Source organism: Mauremys mutica, chromosome 24 (genome assembly GCF_020497125.1).
Source record: "Mauremys mutica isolate MM-2020 ecotype Southern chromosome 24, ASM2049712v1, whole genome shotgun sequence".
NCBI classification, from domain to species: domain Eukaryota; kingdom Metazoa; phylum Chordata; order Testudines; family Geoemydidae; genus Mauremys; species Mauremys mutica.
This window is the reverse complement of record NC_059095.1, coordinates 14259862-14281834: the sequence shown is the minus strand read 5'-3', so window position 1 is coordinate 14281834 and position 21973 is coordinate 14259862. Positions and strand designations below refer to the sequence as shown.

Below are 21973 nucleotides of genomic sequence, written 5' to 3'. Positions count from 1 at the left end.
TCTATCCCCTTTTTAATGATTCCTAACATCCTGTTTGCTTTTTTGACTGCCTCTGCACACTGCGTGGACATCTTCAGAGAACTATCCACGACGACTCCAAGATCTTTTTCCTGACTCGTTGTAGCTAAATTAGCCCATATCATGTTGTATGTATAGTTGGGGTTATTTTTTCCAATGTGCATTACTTTACATTTATCCACATTAAATTTCATTTGCCATTTTGTTGCCCAATCACTTAGTTTTGTGAGATCTTTTTGAAGTTCTTCACAATCTGCTTTGGTCTTCACTATCTTGAGTAGTTTAGTATCATCTGCAAACTTTGCCACCTCACTGTTTACCCCTTTCTCCAGATCATTTATGAATAAATTGAATAGGATTGGTCCTAGGACTGACCTTTGGGGAACACCACTAGTTACCCCTCTCCATTCTGAGAATTTACCATTAATTCCTACCCTTTGTTCCCTGTCTTTTAACCAGTTCTCAATCCATGAAAGGACCTTCCCTTTTATCCCATGACAGCTTAATTTACGTAAGAGCCGTTGGTGAGGGACCTTGTCAAAGGCTTTCTGGAAATCTAAGTAAACTATGTCCACCGGATCCCCCTTGTCCACATGTTGGTTGACCCCTTCAAATCTCTAATATATTAGTAAGACATGATTTCCCTTTACAGAAACCATGTTGACTATTGCTCAACAGTTTATGTTTTTCTATGTGTCTGACAATTTTATTCTTTACTATTGTTTCGACTAATTTGCCCGGTACCGACGTTAGACTTACCGGTCTGTAATTGCCGGGATCACCCCTAGAGCCCTTTTTAAATATTGGCGTTACATTAGCTAACTTCCAATCATTGGGTACCGAAGCCGATTTAAAGGACAGGTTACAAACCTTAGTTAATAGTTCCGCAATTTCACATTTGAGTTCTTTCAGAACTCTTGGGTGAATGCCATTGGGTCCCAGTGACTTGTTAATATTGAGTTTATCAATTAATTCCAAAACCTCCTCTAGTGACACTTTAATCTGTGACAGTTCCTCAGATTTGTCACCTACAAAAGCCAGCTCAGGTTTGGGAATCTCCCTAACATCCTCAGCCATGAAGACTGAAGCAAAGAATCCATTTAGTTTCTCCGCAATGACTTTATCGTCTTTAAGCGCTCCTTTTGTATCTCGATCGTCAAGAGGCCCCACTGGTTGTTTAGCAGGCTTCCTGCTTCTGATGTACTTAAAAAACATTTTGTTATTACCTTTGGAGTTTTTGGCTAGCTGTCCTTCAAACTCCTCTTTGGCTTTTCTTATTACACTCTTGCACTTAAGTTGGCAGTGTTTGTGCTCCTTTCTATTTACCTCACTAGGATTTGACTTCCACTTTTTAAAGGAAGTCTTTTTATCTCTCACTGCTTCTTTTACATGGTTAAGCCAAGCCACGGTGGCTCTTTTTTAGTTCTTTTACTGTGTTTCTTAATTTGGGGTATACATTGAAGTTGGGCCTCTATTATGGTGTCTTTAAAAAGGGCCCACGCAACTTGCAGGGATTTCACTTTAGTCACTGTACCTTTTAATTTTTGTTTAACTAACCCCCTCATTTTTGTATAGTTCCCCCTTTTGAAATTAAATGCCACAGTGTTGGGCTGTTGAGGTGTTCTTCCCACCACAGGGATGTTGAATGCTATTGTATTATGGTCACTATTTCCAAGCGGTCCTGCTATGGACCTCTTGGATCAGCTCCTGTGCTCCACGCAGGATTAAATCTAGAGTTGCCTCTCCCCTTGTGGGTTCCCGTACCAGCTGCTCCATGAAGCAGTCATTTAAAATATCAAGAAATTTTATCTCCGCATTTCGTCCTGAAGTGAAATGTTCCCAGTCAATATGGGGATAATGAAATCCCCCACTATTATTGGGTTCTTCATTTTGATAGCCTCTCTAATTTCCCTTAGCATTTCATCATCTCATAATTCTATCTCACTGGGCCAGTGGCTAAGCAGAAAATGACAAGTGTCAGAACAGATCTCCCTCTGCGATGTTTCACACAATGGAACTGCTATCAGAGCAGGATATTGCTGCTAAGAAGCAAACTCAGTGATCCTCTCCCACAGCCTCTGTTGGTTGCTGTATTTCTCCCTGGTTCTGCATCTTGATGTTAACAAGATTACTGGCAAATCCTAGAGCAGCTGTGGAAGGGGTGAGTCTCACCACCATGTGTGAAATACTTGCTGAAAAGCAGCAGAAAACCTCCTCTACATACACCCAGGGAATCACAAATACCCAGGCATCATAAAACTGTATTTTAGATGTAAATGAAGCTGCAGCAATTTTACTGCAGGCAGCATTTTCTGAGAGAAATGGAAACCCCAAGAACAGTAAGACAGCAGTCGTGTAAAACCTAACATAAACCAGCAGCCTTAAACCATCCCCAAATCCCACAGAACTGAAAAAAAGGAGCATGAGGAATGGAGTCTCTTCTAGGCAATTTAATAAACTGTAAAGCAACAATACTGGGCCACATTCTGAGGTCTTTCACATGCAAACTACCAGTGTACCTCATGAGAGGTACTGTGGTGTGGTACCTTCCCATCCTTTGTGTGTTTTGTCAATTTAGATCATAAACTCTTCAGGTAGAAACTGTCTCTCGCTATGTGTATGTACAGCACCTAGCACAGTGGAGCACTGATCTCAGCTGGAGCCTCTACATACTGCCATAATGCCAATATTAATAGGAATGTGCCCATGTGAGAAGGCAAGTCTGAGCCGGAGCTCAGGATTTGACCCACCTCCGAGGAGGAACAGAAAATGGGAAACTTACATCAATGTTGTCAATGTCAAGAATTCTGGAGTGGAACAGGAGACCCATTGCTTTGGCTTGTTGGATTGGATGAGCAAGCTGACTGTAAGTCTAAATAAAGCAATATAAACTTTGGTTACATGTTTGAACTTTTCATATCCTAGGAAATCAGTGACAAAGGAAAGGAAGAGGGAGGATTCCTTACAGTGAACATTTCAAAAGAAACAAACCAAAATGAACACACTGAACAATCTCGGTTCTTTGCAAATATGCTGATTACCATATTCATGTAAATATCAGGTTGTTTCATTAAATGCTCGTGGGGGTGGGGAGGTTCCTCACAATCCAGCCCTGTCTGGGACTCCCTCTGTCATGCAGCTGGACATAACAATAGGCATATAATTAATGACATAGAACATAAGCATTGAGAGCACCTGCTAGCCAAAGTATTTACAGTTCTGATCTGACAGCAAACATGGAAACAATCTGGAAAGCAAGTGAACTTTCTAGCCATTTCCCCAGTACACAGAACTTGGAGATTAGCCCAGTTTTTTCTGGCTCCTTTTTAGACGCATATGCTTCATTGTTATTTATGCATCAAAAACCGTTGTCCTGGATGTCGAATTGCTATTTGCTTCCAGCAATATACTAGGTGTAGGTCAAACAAAAAGGAAGGCACAGTCTGTGCCTTGAAAAGCTTCTAATCTTCATCACAAATCCTAAAAGTGCACATACCCTGCAGAAGCTTACTGGTAAGGAGGTTAGACTAACAGGAGTCAAAGCAGAGGGTTCTGAAGGGAGATTAGACAGGGAAACCTTACTGAACCAAGAACTGCACCCTGAGAGCTAGTGGGTGGTATTTAGTTATTCTCAAACCTGATTTGAACATTGGCCAGTTGTTTATTAGAATTATTATACACACAGAAGTCTGCACTAAATTTATTATACTGGACTTTCACAAAGGATGAATCATTAGCACAACAAATAAGGCAGAGTCAGAAAAGTTTTAGAGGAAGTAATTTGTTCTCTTCCTGTTATACCTCATGAGAGTTTGAGACCATCCCTGGGAATAGCTATTTCCCTTGTTCTCTATAAATTAGCAAATGGTGCTGGTTTGCTACAATTAGTGATTTGCACAATTGCATTTGAGACCTTCCCCCGTGATGTCCTAGATTCTCCCATCAATGGGACACTCCATTCATTTCCTCAGCTGGTTTTGCAGCTGACTCTCAACTTGGCTAGTTTTATTTTTAAGTTTAAAATAAAACACGTAGGAAACCCTTGCCTCTCAGTATTTCAGGCATGGGGGTAAGCCTGCTGCCTCCACTACAAACTTTTCAAGAGGGCTGGTCTACAGAGTAAACTAAAGTACTTAAAATCAGTGCTGAAATGCTTGCACAAGGCTTTAAACATCCCACTCTGTTATACCAAGGTATTGATAGTTTTATTCTAAATAAAGACACAATCAAAAGAGACTGAAGCCCTATGAAAAGGATCTGCCCAGTTCAAAATGCAGAAGATTCCCTGCACAAGTTTATCTGGTTTATGTGAATTTCCAGCCCTCTTGTGGTGGAAATTGATGCAACTTTAAAACATTAAAAATGTTGAGCAATTAAATTTCCTTTTTAACAAAAGGATACTATTTTCTGTACATTGTCAACAGCCCAATTATTCTGGAGCAGGATGGGCAGCAGAAACAGACAGCATTTAAAGGACAAGAATAAACGAATCCCCAGACAAAGGTTGCTTCCACAAACTTAAAAAAAATGTGATGATGGAGCTATTGCTGAAGATACAGATCAGATACAGTTTACATACATTTGTGTTTAAAGAAGTGGACCCAATGCTGAAATTCTCTCATAGTAGACACCTGGGAAAACATTTACTATTTTATAGCACACAAGATCAAGGTAGCTGTTCCTCAGAAGACCAAACGAAGGGGACAAACATGAGGAAGGGGTTGGGGAAAGGAAGGACAAGGCACACAGCAATATCATAATGGAGATGGTGACTGTTTGGCCAAGGTTAGGGCCATGCTGAACCTAATCTTGGGACATTTCAGGCCCAAAATTAACACCAGAGGGGAATCCCAGCCTTTAGAGACCCATTATTAATATTTATACTTACTGCTTCATAGCACCAATCTTTGAGGACATCCAGGTCTCCAGATATCATAGCCTAAAAAGGAAGTAATAAATAAGCAATACAAACAAGGGAACTTTTTAAAAATCTGTCAAACTATCAGCTCTTGAAAAGTGACCTTCTTTAAATCCTATATTATGCCACAACACCTTTCACCTAATCTGCCTCAACATGGAGTGCGATGAAATTTCAGACACTAAGGTGATGAGCAGTACAGAAGTACCTATAAATACATACTGCTTGAGATAAATCACAGATCTTAGGCTTAAGTAGGTAACATGCACCAAACTCTGTTAATATCTTCTGGCAATTTTCAAGTTTGGGGAAATGTATTTTAGCAGGAACACAGAAGCAGGTGCAAACAGCAGGAACAAATGGTCAATTTTCAACATGGCAAAAAGTCAACAGTGGCACATTCTGTTAAACTGAAAGGCAATAATACATTTCCAACTAATGCAAAGATTTTTTTTTAAATATTGCATAATTAACTTGTGGCACCTACTCCTATAAGATATTATTGAAACCAAGAAATTAGCTGGATTCAAGAGAGAACTGGACAGACAGAGTTCCATTAGGCAGGATAACTTTCAATACAATAAATATAATAAATCTCCAAGCTTCAAGTCATAAGTGAACTTACTGCCTGGGGTTAAAAAGACCCTTCCCCATGGGCAGTCTATTCTATAAGTGTCCATCTAAGGATTTCTGCAACTTCCTTGAAGCATTTAGCATTGGCCGCTGTTAGAAGCAGAATAAAAGACGGTCCAATCCTGTTTCACAATTCCTATATGCCTTAGTTTTCAGCTCTGTCTACACTACAGATACAGATAGTGTAGCTATGTGTTTAACCAGTTTGAGACACACTCAATTGATCGGTTATTACACACAGATGCGACCACACAAGATCTGCTTTCAAAATAGACCACCATGAACATCAAATCCTTTTTTGAATCATCCTAAGCAACTGGCTCAATGAGCTCTTATGGCCGCAAGCTCCAGACAAACTATGAAATGTGTTAAGGAGTATTTCCTTTTATCAGTTTTAAATACACCTCTTGCACTATAATTGCACGTGTCCATGTTCTAACATCATGAGAAATAAAGACTAGCATTCTTATTTGGTCTAACATCCATGGGTTTATATACCATTCTCATTTTCCTTCTCTAAACTGAACAATCCCAATCTTTTCAACTTCTCTTTACAAAGTCCTTTCAAACCTGTAATTCATTTTGCCACCCCGCTTGTCAACACTATATATTGTCTGTCGTTGTACTACCCAGAACGAGGTAGTATCTTTTATTGGATAAACTTCTGTTGGTGAAAGACAAGTTTTAGAGCTCACACAGAGCTCTTCTTCAGGCTGGTCCAGTTCAGATCCAGACTTGCAGAAGAGCTCTGTATAAGACTGAAAGCTTGTTTCGTTCACTAACAGAAGTTGGTCCAGTAAAAGATATTATTTCACCCACCTTGTCTCTAATAACCTGGGACCAACACAGCATACAATATTACCCATTCATCTAACTGTGTTAGGTCCCTTTGGAGCTCTTAGCATTCGTCACTCAGGGAGAGAGGCAGTTTGTTTTCCAGTCTGGTCAGGGCCTAAAACCTGCTAGACTGGGTGGGGTGGTTCTCCTGACCTGAGATTCATCACTCCTTACACTAAGTCATTTCTTCCAGTTAGTTAAGCTGGGCTGGAACCCTGAGTTTGAGAGGCAAAAAGCCAGTCACCCAGCACTTTAGCAAAATCAAACAGTCTGAGTTGGAAGCCTTCTGAGAGACTTTAAGGGCAGAAATAAGTGCATCATGTCCCTGCCCCTCTAACTCACCTCCAGGACATTGGGGATTATGTCGTTCTCACATTGCTTTAGAAACCGATCCTTGTCAAAAGCTGGGTCCACTTTGAGAATCTCTGTCAAAACCTCTGACATTTCTGTCTTCGAGAACAGCCCACCTGACAAGGCAATTCAATTCAATGAGCGTTTGTTGGCACAAGTGTTGCCAAAAGGTAAGGGAGACACGCAGCCTTCACATATCTATCACATAGGTCAGTTCTGCCAGGACAGAGCTAAACGTGTTTGGGGTTCTAATTTTATCCCCATTTGTCATTACTGCCCACTCCTGAGCCAGTGGCTGGTTGCTACATTCCACAAGACACGATACGTATATGCAAAATATCAGGAAGCCCCAAATTCCTTCCCAGAGGCTAGTAATACACTGAGGGCAGCAGCACTAATACTCCCATTGTTAATCCTGAGTCTCAGCTACGTTTCATGTAACCCTCGAGAGACTCTTCTCAACAAAGATGAAATGGTACCTATTAAATCGGTGACTTTGTCTGTAACAGCTCTGGATGCCCGAATGAAGGCATTATCGCTTTCATCGTACTTCATCTTCATTTCAAAGAACCCTGAAAGAAAAGGGGAGATCAGCGTCATTGCCTTGTCATGTCACTCTTTTGTGCATCTTTAATTGTAATTAGCATGTTCAAGTGCAAGACTGGACAGGTCTGACTGAGGGGTTTGGACTTTACCTATGAACTCCTTTTCAGATCGGTCATACGATTTAACATATTTCAATACTTCGGTGACAAGAGGTTTTTTTGTCATTACTTTCCCACAGTTAGGGATACATTATCTTAACCATTAATCTTTTTCCATAGCGTTTACAGATTGGTTTCTCCTCTGCATGAGCATCAGAGCCCAAAGATCATACAGCTGTCATTCTTCTGGCCTAGGAGAACTAAAGAATCTGCCAACTCAGCAAATAGTGTTCCTAAATCATCCCAGCAGGTTACAGCACTGGTGCAAGGCCTTCCATCCCTCCCCAAAGCACACCACTTGCACCCAGAAAGCCAGTGTCCAGGAATATAATCCAAAACCATATCAGTGGTAGTGCAGGATACTAACATTAGGCCAACAGCTTTCAGCAGGTTCCTGATCCAAGAGAAAACCTTGATGATTTATGTCTGGGAACGTACAGTAGAACCTCAGAGTTACAAACACCAGAGTTACGAACTGACCAGTCAACCACACACTTCATTTGGAACTGGAAATGCACAATCAGGCAACAGCAGAGACCAAAAGAGAAAGAGGAAAAAAATAAAAAAAGCGAACAGTACAGTGCTGTGTTAAATGTAAACTACTAAAAAAAGAAAAGGAAAGCAGCATTTTCCTTCTGCACAGTAAGGTTTCAAAGCTGTATTAAGTCAATGTTCAGTTGTAAATTTTTGAAAGAACAACTACAGCATTTTGTTCAGAGTTACGAACATTTCAGAGTTATGAATAACCTCCATTCCGGAGGTGTTCAGAACTCTGAGATTCTACTGTGGTGCAAGGACAACAAGGTTCTAAGCAGCAATGCACTCCCAAACCTCGAGGACAAAGATAAGGCCTAAAACAGAAATAAATCTCCTGGGATGAAGGAGATATCCACCCCTCTGCTACAGCTCTTTGTAGGTGTTCTTAGGAAACCAGAGATCAGAAGGGTGGGCATTAGTGGAAGGAAGGAAGAGATGAGATCCTGCAAAGCAGAGTCTCCAAGATAGATACAGAAGCAGGTGTTAAAAAAGTAGGGAACTGACAATGTAATCCCACTGCAAAAACAGATTAAAACTGCCAAACCACATCAGACCAGTATCCCATCTAGTCCAGTATTCTCTTTCTCACAGCAGCTAGTTCTAGAAGAAGCTGCATTAGGTAGTTATGGGAAAACCTACCCACAGTGGAGGTTTCTTCCCAAAGCATATTAGTCAATGGTTGGCTTAAGCTCTGAATTTTACTCCTTATAAAAACTAGTTTTCTATCTGATATCTTCACATATACCACATACAGTACATAAAGGGAGCAACAACTAGCTCTGCTCTACATAGCCTGGGTACAACCCCACCTGCAATACTGTGTGTTGCTCTGGGTCCCACAGTTCAGGAAAGATACAGAAAAAACTAGAGAAAAGGACGACAATCCTGCATCTTGGTGGGGGTTAGACTAGATGACCCTTGCTTCTAACTCTACGATTCTAAGGAAGCAATTAATCTCCAATCACTGCACAATCTGTGTAACATGAGGGCAGTCTGAAGGAGCTAAATGTATTGTCCAGCAGAGATTATTCTGGGGGATCGTCAGGGCGACCATTGAATACTTTCAAGGGAATCCTGTCTCACAAGAGAGTGGGACAAAGAGCAAGTGAGCAAAAAGATAAGGAAATATTCAGGCTAAATATTAGGAAAAATTCTTAACAGTCAGAGCAATGGAGAGGTTAAAGGATTTTGTGATTTATCTTGGAAAACACAGGGGCAAGCTGGACATCAGGCAGCCTTCTTTGGTCCAGTTATTTCTGATTATTGAAATATTATGTCTTCAGCATGCTCTCTTTACTCCTTTCAGCCCTTACTAACAAGCCAGACTATTATCATGTATTACCCAATAAGCACAGGATGCAACATGGACAGCTAATGGTGCTGATGGGAAACTGGGATTACAAACAATCCAAAAAAGAGGTGAAATGCCCCCAATCCCACAGATGGGACCAATTCAAAAAAAGAACTTGGCTTGCTGCAGGCAAGATACTGTGGCATATGCTGTGTGTCAGAAAGAAGCCCAGTGTCTGCCCACTCTCAGATTACACGAGTCACAGGCTTCATGCCACTCACAGGTTGTACACAGGGCTCTGGCCGCTCCTCAGTGCCATCTGATTAGAAGGACCATGTCCACAGTTCAGTACTCTTACAGCTGTCGGTCACAGCCATCTACAAGATGGAAGTACGCAGTGGGGAATTCAGATTTCAAGAACTGGGAGCAGTGAGAAAATCTCTGTTAAAGACTGCAGGGGTGTGTCCCACCACAGACAGAGCAGCTTGGAATAACTGCAGTGTCAGCAGCTACACCTACTTTCTATCTCACACTGCCTCACAACAACAGCAATGACAAAAATGGCCATGATTTGTATTATGTTAAGACTAGTTGCACAGATGGCATCAGAGCCCAGGTGGTAAGAGAGCAGAGATAACTGGAAATTAAGTTCTGTTCCTTAAGCCTTGGGAACACTTACTATTGAAGACCACATTGTTGTCCTTGAAATCTTTCCACTGCTGATACCATTTGGAATCCTTGTGCAGCACCACACCCATCGCCTCCCTAGGGAAGAGCAAAAGGCAAGTATTTCATGAATCAACAGCTGAGCTCTTAATGAGACTGGAGACAAGGAGAAAGATAGTGATGAGCATTCACTGTGCAGCATCCTGTGCAGACTGCATCTGACACCTGGAAAACGCATTGTGCGAGCCTGAGTGAATGGGTGGAGTGGAGAGGAGTTGGAAAGAAAGGTCAGGAGTTCAGATTTGATCCCATTAAGTTTATGCTGACAGTGAGACATCCAGGAAATATCATAGAGACCTGCTCAAATGTCTGAGGTGAGGAAGACAAAAATACTAGAATATCCAAAACAAAATTTCAAGTCAGGGCAATATATTCTTTGTTAATGCACAGTAACTCAAACATCTGATGCATTTTCTTCCAACTTTGCAGAAATATTGTATTTTGCCTTCAGAATAAACTTGCCAATCTTCAGGTCAAACCAAAGTTATAGGAGGAATAAAAAATGGCTTTCCAACAGAAGCTGGCTGCAATCTTGATTAGGGAGAATCTACCAATCACAGTAACTGCCCCACCCCTCTTACCCATAGAAATGGAGTGCCAGAGCTTCTATCCCTGCCCGGCTTCTACTCAGAGAACATCACTCCCTCAAACCATCCCTTATCCCTGCAGCATGACCTCACCTCTAGTCTCCACCTCCCAACCTGTGGCCCAAGTTTGAAAACATTCAGCAGATCACATATGGCAACAGTCTCTCTTTATTCAATACATACTCATTAGCTTCAAATATTCTCTCTTTGACCTTCTCTCCAGCAAATTCTGTTCTTTTCCTAAGTCGCTCAGGACGTCTGTAAGGACCCATCTGCCCCAGAACGCTTTCGTCTATTTCCTTCTTCACTGTTTCTACTCCCTGAAAGGAAAAACATTCCTATTAGAGTGGACTTGTTGCAGAAATCTATCACCTCAGTTGAAAAGAAGATAGAGTATGTGGGCCACGTTCAGACCTGTTGTAAGCAAATACACCATTGCTTAAAACAAGGTTAAATGTGGCTCTGCATTTGGGAAGTTAACAGCAGACATACAATAAAACAGCTGTCTGGATCAGGCTGAGAATAAACGAGTGGAAAGGAAACTGGGAAACTAACCAAACTAACAGACGCTTGGTAAAGAAGTCTCTGCAGAGAGGAGGAGTGGAAACCCTGGCAATTCAGGTGAGACTTCTTACTGAAAGATAGTGCTGACTTTCCTGGCTTTAAGGAAGAATAAGTTCCTAAGTCCTGAATGCTACAATTCCAGTTAGGAAGAAAGGAACTACAGGACAGCAGAAAATGCAGGAGAGCAGGACTGAAATGACAAATGTATCTGATATTAAGGACAGGGAGAAGCAGCCAAAATTATAGGAGAGCATATTTTCAAGGTCAGCCAAATCCAGTTCTCAGTCCCAGACCCAAGCAAGAGAAAAAGCTCTGGGTTACCTGAAATGTGCATCTGTAAGCCAAAAAAAACAGGCAGCCAAATTATTTACAGCAAACTGCATCACTATTGGTGAGAAAACAATTTTGGGCCTGAATTCAAGTCATGCTGCTGGACCACATGGAATTGTGTGGAGAAGTCTCAATAGTGCATCTAAGCCAGAGGAAGAAGCCATGGACATCAACTCTCTTGGCTGAGTTTCTGTTTAGGGAAGGGACTTTCTGGACTGAGACACAGGTAATCTTTGGGCACCCTCTGCCAAGAAGAGGCCTGTTGTGATTACTATTGCAGCATGCTCGGTGTGGAGGGGCAAGGCTTGGGGGTGTTTCTGAGGAGGTGGGCATGGTGCAGGCTCCATCCCCTCAGGCAGAGCAGAATATAGCAGCCTGCCTGCTTAGTGAATTGTTCCCATTGTCTCTGTGAATTCCCCCAGGAGTATAAAACAAGTGTAAAATGTTTAAGGCTCCTTCACATTGCCAGAGTGGTATAAAGGACAGTATGGCCTTAGAAATGCTTATGGTGCTTTAGTGATTAGAACTGGTTTACATTTTTGGACTGAAAAAATGTCCTATCAAACTGTGCTCCATGAACTGTTTGGTACTGACCCTTCCAGAGATGATCAGTAGCCAATGTAAATTGTGAGTTTGATTCCCCAGTCCTCACTTGCTCTTCAGTGGCCCATGATGTAACACTGAGCATATGGCTGCATATATTTGTTGAGTAATAACTAGAAATAAAAGGGTCAAACCTAGCGACATTACTATTAGGTAAGGGGGTATGGAGGTTTCCTCCAGTGCTCCCCATTCCCATTCTCCATCCATTGTATTGTAGTTTAAATAAATTACTGAAATAATTGAAACCAGAGTGATTATATTGTGTTATTTTGACAAATAAAATATCCAGAATTTTAAAATAGTGTGTACAGAATTTTTAATTTTTTGGTGCAGAATTCCACCAGGAGTACACTGTGTGTTAGGACAGGAGAAATGAATACCCTCTGCACATCAGAACTGAAAGTAAAATGAAACCTTTCCTTTTAATCAAAAAAGGTTGTTCCAAAAAAATCAGACTGATACTTTGCCTCCAAAGGGAGAGAGACTTCAAAGGTTTTAATTGTTTGTTTTGTATAAGCACTCAATTTCAATATACATGCTTTTGTTTTAATTTCCTGTTTTCTTATGTTTAATCAATAAACTTTCAACTGTAAAGTAAGTGATTTTGGCTATTTGCCAAGAAATTAAGTAAACCATGGTCTCTGTAAAAAAGATCTTTGTATCATTGTTTTCATATTGAACAGTGAAAGGGTTCGTCACCTTTAACTTTTTTAATCCTTGAAATTAATACAACATTAAATGTTTCAGATCTCAAACAGTTAATACAAATTGGCAACTGGATTGCTTGGCAAACTGAATGGTTTCATAACTGAATGTGAAAAGTAAAAAAAATTAAAAATTAGTTCAAAGCATGCAAAACTACTTGTTTCACTCAGTGTTACAGGATTTTATTTTTGTTTCAGACATGTTATCTGATTGCCTTGTTTTAATTGTGTTTTAATTTATATTCTAGTTTTTCCTTCCATGATCTCCGGTTTTATTTTTGCATTTTGATTCTGGCCCTGGTTATCTCCTGTCTGTTTGTTTAGGGTCTGTTAGTATTTGTGAGTTAAAATGTTTTCCAAAAAGATACCTTGACAGAACAATGTTGGTAATGGAACTTATCCCATTGCCCCCAGGTGCCACTCCTTTAGATAATTCCAGGAGCTTTAGTTCCAATGAAGCAGTCCCCCATGAATTAACTATCATAAGGGATGATGGAGTGAATAAGGATTTGCTAGAAAAAATGATGGAGATTCTAGCTTGGATGTATGAGATCATTCCAAGAAATATACATTCTTTTGAGGTATGGCTTAAGCATAAAAGGAAGTTTGCACTAGGGGATTTAATTGAAAGAAACTACGCATATTTGGAAAAGTACAGGTTGTGTAAGAAAGAGAAACATCTAATTTCTGTTTTAACAATATTGGCTGGAAATACCTGTTTTATTAATCTGAAGTACAGAGATCAGATACAATCTGTGTCCCGAGTTCAATAGTTTGTTGGGAAAAACATTGCAGGTTCTGAGGAAATGTGGGTACATTGCAAACAGACTTATAAAGGATGTTACAAGCAAGAGATAGAGAAATGAATTCTACGAGAAAAATTCTGAAAGAGGTACAGAAGGGCCTACATTAAAAAAAAAGTATATTAACTTGGAATCTAAAAAAACATGTTTAAAAGCTAGAGAAAAAAGGATTTTATTTGGAAAAGAAATGGAGCATCAAACTGCAATTCAGGAACATGAGTTGCTACAAAACTTCGCAATCAAGGAATCAAACTATTTAACCTTAATAAAGGAAAGAGATAAACATCAATAGCGTAACTGCAATTGGAAATTAAATTAATCAGTAAATAAAATGCAATAATTAAAAGAAGGGAAAATAACTCGTACTAAAAAGAAATTGCAGAATACTTTGAATGCTCAAGTGAGACTAAGAGGACAGCTAAGAAATTTAAGAAGGAAGTTATTTTTAAAAGTACAGTGCTGCAAGAACAAGGTAACATTGTTAAAGATCAGCAAAAATTTGAATTTATGTCACCCTTTATATCCTCCTAAAATTGTAACCTGGAGGTTACAGAGCGGATGACATCTTTAACAGAGTGTCAGCAGAGTTTTAAATTAATGTTGCTTGCCTGAAGGAGAGAATATTGTATCTTCAAAAGCTCCTTAACAGCTCGACAAATGGCTTATAAATTAAGGCTATGATTATGTCACAGAAGTCACGGAATCCGTGACTTCCAGAGAACTCCATGACATTTTCTGCTTCAGACTCAGGGCCATGGGGCTGGAGCCGTCAGCCAGGAAGCCCTAGAGCTTTCAGCTGCAGGGGCCCCCACAGCTCCCAGCCAAAGTTACGGACAGGTCATGGGCGCCCATGATTTTTGTTTATTGCCTGTGACCTGTCCGTAACTTTTACTAAAAATAACCATGGCAAAATCTTAGCTTTACTTATAATATTAAATAGGAAGGACAAAATATTTCTAAGTAGTATAAGAACTTAAGACAAGCCTATTTTTTGCAGGATGAGCAGTGTAATTTTTAGGTATCTTTTATCAGGGGATTAGAGTCTCAAATACAGAGTCCTCTTCTTGGATAGGTAAACTCTATGACAAACTCAACAAATGAAATCCTGAAGCAGGCTAGAGAGCTGTGTGAAACCATCTAAGCAAACCAACCAAAAGAATAAAGGGAAGGAGACTGCTCAACTCCACTGTAAAATACACCCATAGCTTCCCAATAGCTGGGAAAATTAGAAATAAAGCACTAACTAAAATAAGCAAACTGAACAAAAAGATTTCTGTTGTGGAAAACACAGGACCTGGTCTTTTTCCTGCTCTGCCCCCCGTTTTTCCTCATTATCCCCCTCCTTTGCTTCCATCCAGGATATATCAATTCAGTCCAACCAAATTAATTCTGATTCTCAACCTCAGGTTCCACAAAAGAAATGCCTATGAGGGAATAGTGGTACATAAAAAGTTAAAGAAAATAACCTGGTAACAGAAAAAAAAAATTGTTTAATCTAACAATCCAAGATAATAACAGCCTAAAAGCACTATTAGACTGTGGAGCTGAAGAATGTTTAATGAGTTCCTTTGTTTTCAATGCCACTGCAAAACCCTTGACTCCTAATACACCGCTCCAGAAAAGGAAATGTACATTGTCACGCAAAAGTTTAATACAATCAAGTTTTCAATTAAATTTGTTTGTGATTTTATGTTGTGTTTTCAGGAGGTCGAAGCCTCTCACCCCTTTTACGTTTTTTAAGGTTCTAGAGACAGTTTGTCTGGGGACAAGTTTCTTTATCCACTTTAAAGCACAAGTGGATTGGAAAGACAGGGTTTTACAATTAAAAGTAAAACTTTCTTCTTATAGAAACAAAAATGGTTTTAAGTCTATTTGGTAAGCCAGTCATAAAAGTTTAAAAAATGTCTGTCAAAGAAGGAGGAATTTTACCTCTCCAACCAGAGAGGGGAAAGTGTATCCAAAAAGTAAAAGAAATAACTGAATTTTCTCATATAAACTTGCCTCTCTACACACACACAAACCCCTTCCCCCCTACACACAACTGTTCCTCACTCCTCTTTTCCATAACCTCTCCCCTGTTCCGCCTCTTTCCCTCCTCACCCTTGACCAACCTCATCTCCCAGCCAACCCTTCTTGCAGTCTGTTCAAGGACAAATTTGTTCAGAGTAAAAACATGTGTAAACACGTGTAAACTGCAGTTTTTGTATTTTGACCAGAAGTAATTCAGACGTGTTTTCTCTCCTTTCTAAAAATTCTTTAATAAATAAGGAAATGTATAAACAGTTATACAGAAGTGACCCAAAATTCTGCCTGGTTAGGAAAGGGTTTTCTTTCATAATCTATTTGGGAAAGCTCAACATTTTCAGGTTTTGGGAGTAATTTGCTCCCCATCCAAGTAGGGGTCACAAAATTCACCCACTGCTCTGGTCTGAGACCTACCATGCCCAACGTATGTAGGAAGAGATACTGGTACAAACAGCTACAGTTTGGGGTTTAAAACACACCCAGATTTTCACCTATTTGGAAGACAATCCTGTGTCCTTGAAGCCCAAAGACCTGTTAAAATCTGGTCAAACAATTCCAGAGGCATTGTATGTAATTGATTACTTTTTTTTTTTTTAATAGAAATTCCACCTTTTGCAGAGAATTTCCCTGTAAACATGGTAATTAAGAAAGGACACGTGTGAAATTACCCTATGGGTTACTTCCATCCATGCAACATTTCCAGAAAATTGGTCCAATGTTAGCTAAAGAAGTTGTTCATCTCTTGGATTTTAAGGAGGGTAATTCCTACCTTTGTTTTAGTGCATAATCCATTGTCTAAAACTATTAAAATGTAATTTAGGTACTGGGAAGGACAGGACTTAATCCTGCCAGTCACCACAATTGGGGAACTCCCAGAATTACCCTCTTTATTCAGATTTTTGGAGTTTGTGTGTTATACTGTACCTATCTCTCTTTAAACTTGAGATTTATTCTAGAAGGTTACAAAATTCTCTCTACACCTGGCTAATTGTATAGCAAGAACTGGTGTTCTATAAAGAAATCTATAAAGAAGAGAAAACAAATTCCAACCCCAGAACCTGCAAATGACTTTTCAAAATAGGTAAAGAAAATGACATGGAAAAAAATGTTTGGATTCCCTGATGCAGATGGGAATTACAAAAGAACGACCTTCTCTGCATAATGCACCACTGTGGCCAATTCTAAAAAAAGTCTCATAGATAGAGGTTAACAAGTGATTATAGACAACTAAATAAAAGCTCCTAAACAGGTGGCCCATGCAATGTAGAAATCAAAATTTAGCCACGCTAAGTGGGAAAAAACGTGTTTTACCCCTTTTGATGTGGTGAAAGGGTTTCGGACCCTGGACATGGTCCCAAAGGACCAACTCAAATTGGCTTTTACTTAAAATCAACCATAAAAATGAATGCATCAGCTTTGGTTTTATGTACAAACTCAAGCTTCTACACCTGGCGTAACAAAATGCTAAAACTAAATATGTCTCATTTGTTTCAGCTAACCAAGGCAGTAAATCAATTAGATCAGGAACGTAAATTAACCATTTATTTTTAAAAAAAGGTAAAAAGCCATTCACATGTGAATGGGCAACATCATATGGGCAATAATAAAGCTAACACATTAGCCAAGGAAGGTACATTACATAAAGAGCACCCTACTGCCAAGTGGGAATATTGACTCAAGGTCAGACAAAAAAAGCACAAGTTCCATATACTGATGAAGCCACTGCTCCTACTTTGCAAATGCTAATCATTTAAAGAAAGGCAGTGTAGCCTTTTTAAAAAATAAATTCTTAACATTAGTTAGTCCAAAACCAACTAAATAATCCAAATGTGTCCAAATTCTACTGTTATGGTTTTGTTCCAGATTGTTTTTAAAAAACAGCTCTTTTTAATGTTACATTTGGATTTTAAATTAAGCATCATTCATAGTTATGTCCAGGATCCTATTAAATACTCCATCACAGAAAACAAAGATGACAAACACCATAAATTTGTAGTTGCAACATCTTATCAAAAAATTATGCTATAGCATAATTATAAGGTATGGAAAGGACCTCCTGGTACCAAAAAGACACCTATGAAGCCTCAAAACAATTTGCTTATTGACCAAAACTGTATAAAAATGTGCAAAATTATGTAAAGACCTCTACTGCATGTCATAAGTTCTAACCCACCAAACCTCTAGTTCGGGCTCCACTGCAGCTAAAACAGGAATGTTAGCCTTGGACAAGCCTACAAGTGAACTACATCAGACCTATGCCAACATCTCTGTGGGAAAATAAACTGTAACTTGTCTTTTCACCAAGTGGGTGGAATGTTGCCCCCAATTACAGTGCTGCACCTACAGCATCTCTTTTGGTGAATATTATTACCAAATGAGAACTGTCCTTAAAAATTAAATCTGACAGAGGTTCTACTTTTACATGGCCATACTGGGTCAGACCAAAGGTCCATCTAGCCCAGTTTCCTGGCACTGGCCAATGCCAGGTGCCTCAGAGGGAATGAACAGAACCGGTTATCATCAAGTTATCATAACAGAACTAAAACATTTTTTCCTTTGTGCAACAAACTATAGAAAATGTGCTCCTGGAGTAAACTATAACAGTATTCCTACGAAACACCAAGTAGGACAGCAAGTATTTTATGTTAAACTATCAAAGGAAAAAGAAGGTGCCCAGGAATTCAGACCCATTTATCTGAACTGGTACATTTAAAATTACAGACAAATCTCCTGTTACCCATCAAATTAAAATAAATAGCCAACTTGAAATGGATATATATCAACCAAGTAAAGGTGTTTTTAAAAACAAAAATTAACTCAAGAAAAAATATTTCTCCTTTGTTCCGTTATTTTGTTTTTGCAAAAAAGTAATAATTAGTTCTGGGAGTTCTGCCAAGGCAAAAATAAGAACTTATGTTAACAAATAAACTAACATCCATTGGCAAAGAATTCTTTTCTTGGCTTATGAGTATGAGTTTTATACACACAATTTTTATTTGTTAAAAAACAAATTTTAATGTAATTAAAGCTAGAAGTCGTTCCTCCTTTACTTGTGCCTATGCCACATTACCTGCAAAAATAAAAAACTATAATTCCAGACTCATGTTAATAAAAAACAAACTTTAATTACTCACACCAGAATACTAATTCACCACACTGCACATCTCCATTAATACACAGACTTTATTGGCAAAAATGTTAGGTAAAACTGAATATGACAATTTTAAAAAATGGTGTTTCAATTATGCCAATAAAACAAATTACACCAATAAAAGAATTATCAAACTTCATAAAATTGTTCCCCAGTTAAAAGTTTGTTTAAATTCAAAAGATAGAGGGAAGGAGATTATTCAATTAAGACAAGAAATTGTATCTGTTATTGGTCATATTGCACATGCTAAAGCCAAAGCTAATAAATCAATTGGTGAAATCAAACTTGCTGTAAAACTACGTACTATAATTCAGAGTTAAATGTTTCAACATGAATTAAACATAGTTAAAAAGGAAAATGCAGGAACAGCTAAAATTCCAGAAAAAGTCTTTGCAAGAAATAAAATCTACCCTGAGTAGTACTGTTACTGGTATCCACACTGCATTAATAATACTACTGTTAAAATAACTAAGTAACTACATACCCATAAATAATATAATTTATTTAATAATAAATTAACATTCCCATGGTGGGAAGAACACCTCAACAGCACAACACTGTGGCATTTCATTTCAGAAAGGAAAACTATGCAAAAATGAGGAGGTTAAACAGAAATTAAAAGGTACAGTGACTACAGTGAAATCCCTGCAAGCTGCATGGACACTTTTCAAAGACACCATAATAGAGACCCAACTTAAATGTATACCCCAAATTAAAAAACACAGTAAAAGAACTAAAAGAGAGCCACTGTGGCTTAACAACCATGTAAAAGAAGTAGTGAGATAAAAAGGCATCTTTTAAAAAGTGGAAGTCAAATCCTAGTGAGGTAAATAGAAAGGAGCATAAACACTGCCAAATTAAGTGTAAAAATGTAATAAGAAAAGCCAAAAAAGAGTTGAACATCCAGCCAAAAACTCTGAAGGTAACCACCAAATCTTTTTTAAGTACATCAGAAGCAGGCAGCCTGCTAAACAACCATGGAGGCCCCTGGACAATCGAGATACAAAAGGCATACTTAAAGACGATAAAGTCATTACGAAGAAACTAAATGGATTCTTTGCTTCAGTCTTCACAGCTGAGGATGTTAAGGAGATTCCCAAACCTGAGCCGTCCTTTGGAGGTGACAAATCTGAGGAATTGTCACAGATTGAAGTGTCACTAGAGGAGGTTTTGGAATTAATTGATAAACTCAACAGTAACAAGTCACTGGGACCAGATGGCATTCACCCAAGAGTTCTGAAATAACTCAAATGTGAAACTGCGGAACTATTAACTATGATTTGTAACCTGTCCTTTAAATCTGCTTCGGTACCCAATGACTGGAAGACGGCTAATGTAACGCCAATATTTTAAAAGGGCTCTAGAGGTCAGACTGGCAAGTCTAACGTCAGTACTGGGCAAATTAGTTGAAACAACAGTAAAGAATAAAATTGTCAGACACATAGAAGAACATAAATTGTTGGGCAAAAGTCAACACGGTTTCTGTAAAGGGAAATCATGTCTTACTAATCTATTAAGAGTTCTTTAAAGGGATCAACAAACATGTGGACAAGGGGGATCCAGTGGACATAGTGTACTTAGATTTCCAGAAAGCCTTTGACAACGTCCCTCACCAAAGGCTCTTATGTAAATTAAGTTGTCATGGGATAAGAGGGAAGATCCATTTATGGATTGAGAACTGGTTAAAAGACAGGTGACAAAGGGTAGGAATAAATGGTAAATTCTCAGAATGGAGAGGGGTAACTAGTGGTGTTCCTCAAGGGTCAGTCCTAGGACCAATCCTATTCAACTTATTCATAAATGATCTGGAGAAAGGGGTAAACAGTGAGGTGACAAAGTTTGCAAACGATACTAAACTGCTCAAGATAGTTAAGACCAAAGCAGACTGTGAAGAACTTCAAAAAGATCTCACAAAACTAAGTGATTGGGCAACAAAATGGCAAATGAAATTTAATGTAGATAAATGTAAAGTAATGCACATTGGAAAAATAACCCCAACTATACATACGATAGGGGCTAATTTAGCTACAACTAATCAGGAAAGAGATCTTGGAGTCATCATAGATAGTTCTCTGAAGACGTCCACGCAGTGTGCAGCAGCAGTCAAAAAAGCAAACAGGATGTTAGGAATCATTAAAAAGCGATAGAGAATAAGATGGAGAATATCTTACTGCCCTTATATAAATCCATAGTATGCCCACATCTTGAATACTGTGTACAGATGTGGTCTCCTCATCATAGAATATTAGGGTTGGAAGGGACCTCAGGAGGTCATCTAGTCCAAACCTCTGCTCAAAGCAGGGCCAATCCCCAAACAGATTTTTTACCCCAGTTCCCTAAATGGCCCCCTCAAGGATTGAACTCACAACCCTGGGTTTAGCAGGCCAATGCTCAAACCACTCAGCTATCCCTCCCACTCCTCATCTCAAAAAAGATATAGTGGCATTAGAAAAGGTTCAAAGAAGAGAAACTAAAATGATTAGGTGTTTCAAGTGGGTCCCATATGAGGAGAGATTAAAGAGGCTAGGACTTTTCAGCTTGGAAAACAGGAGACTAAGGGGGGATGTGATAGAGGTATATAAAATCATGAGTGGTGTGGAGAAAGTGAATAAGGTAAAGTTATGTACTTGTTCCCATAATATAAGAACTAGGGGCCACCAGATGAAATTAATGGGCAGCAGGTTTAAAATAAATAAAAGGAAGTTCTTCACACAGTGCACAGTCAACCTGTGGAACTCCTTGCCTGAGGAGGTTGTGAAGGCTAGGACTATAACAGGGTTTAAAAGAGAACTGGATAAATTCATGGAGGTTAAGTCGATTAATGGCTATTAGCCAGGATGGGTAAGGAATGGTGTCCCTAGCCCTCTGTTTGTCAGAGGGTGGAGGTGGATGGCAGGAGAGAGATCCCTTGATCTTTACCTGTTACGATCACTCCCTCTGGGACACCTGGTATTGGTCACTGTCGGTAGACAGGATACTGGGCTGGATGGACCTTTGGTATGGCCATTCTTATGTTCTTAATAAGAAAACTAAAAATAATTTAAGAAATGAACCAGTACCAGCTTTAAAAATTCAAAAAGCAATTGAATTCCTATATACTGAATTCCAACATTTTAAAATGAACAAAAAACCCACTAGGTCAAGCTATTACCAAAAAATCAAGCTCTATACAACAGCCATAACCTATAGGC

The 21973-nt window shown here is 39.1% G+C and overlaps 1 protein-coding gene across 2 annotated transcripts in view; it reads right to left on the bottom strand.

The window, feature by feature from the left end:
- The window catches only part of TIMM44 (translocase of inner mitochondrial membrane 44), a 64368-nt gene that overhangs the window by 20896 nt on the left and 21499 nt on the right, over window positions 1-21973 (bottom strand). For both annotated transcript variants that reach the window (XM_044998913.1, XM_044998914.1), the window contains exons 6-11: window positions 10786-10922; window positions 9969-10054; window positions 7237-7329; window positions 6749-6873; window positions 4907-4957; window positions 2801-2890 (exon numbers count right to left, since the gene is read on the bottom strand). In XM_044998913.1, the coding sequence (XP_044854848.1) occupies window positions 2801-2890; window positions 4907-4957; window positions 6749-6873; window positions 7237-7329; window positions 9969-10054; window positions 10786-10922 (582 nt within the window). The remainder of the gene's footprint in view (window positions 1-2800; window positions 2891-4906; window positions 4958-6748; window positions 6874-7236; window positions 7330-9968; window positions 10055-10785; window positions 10923-21973) is intronic.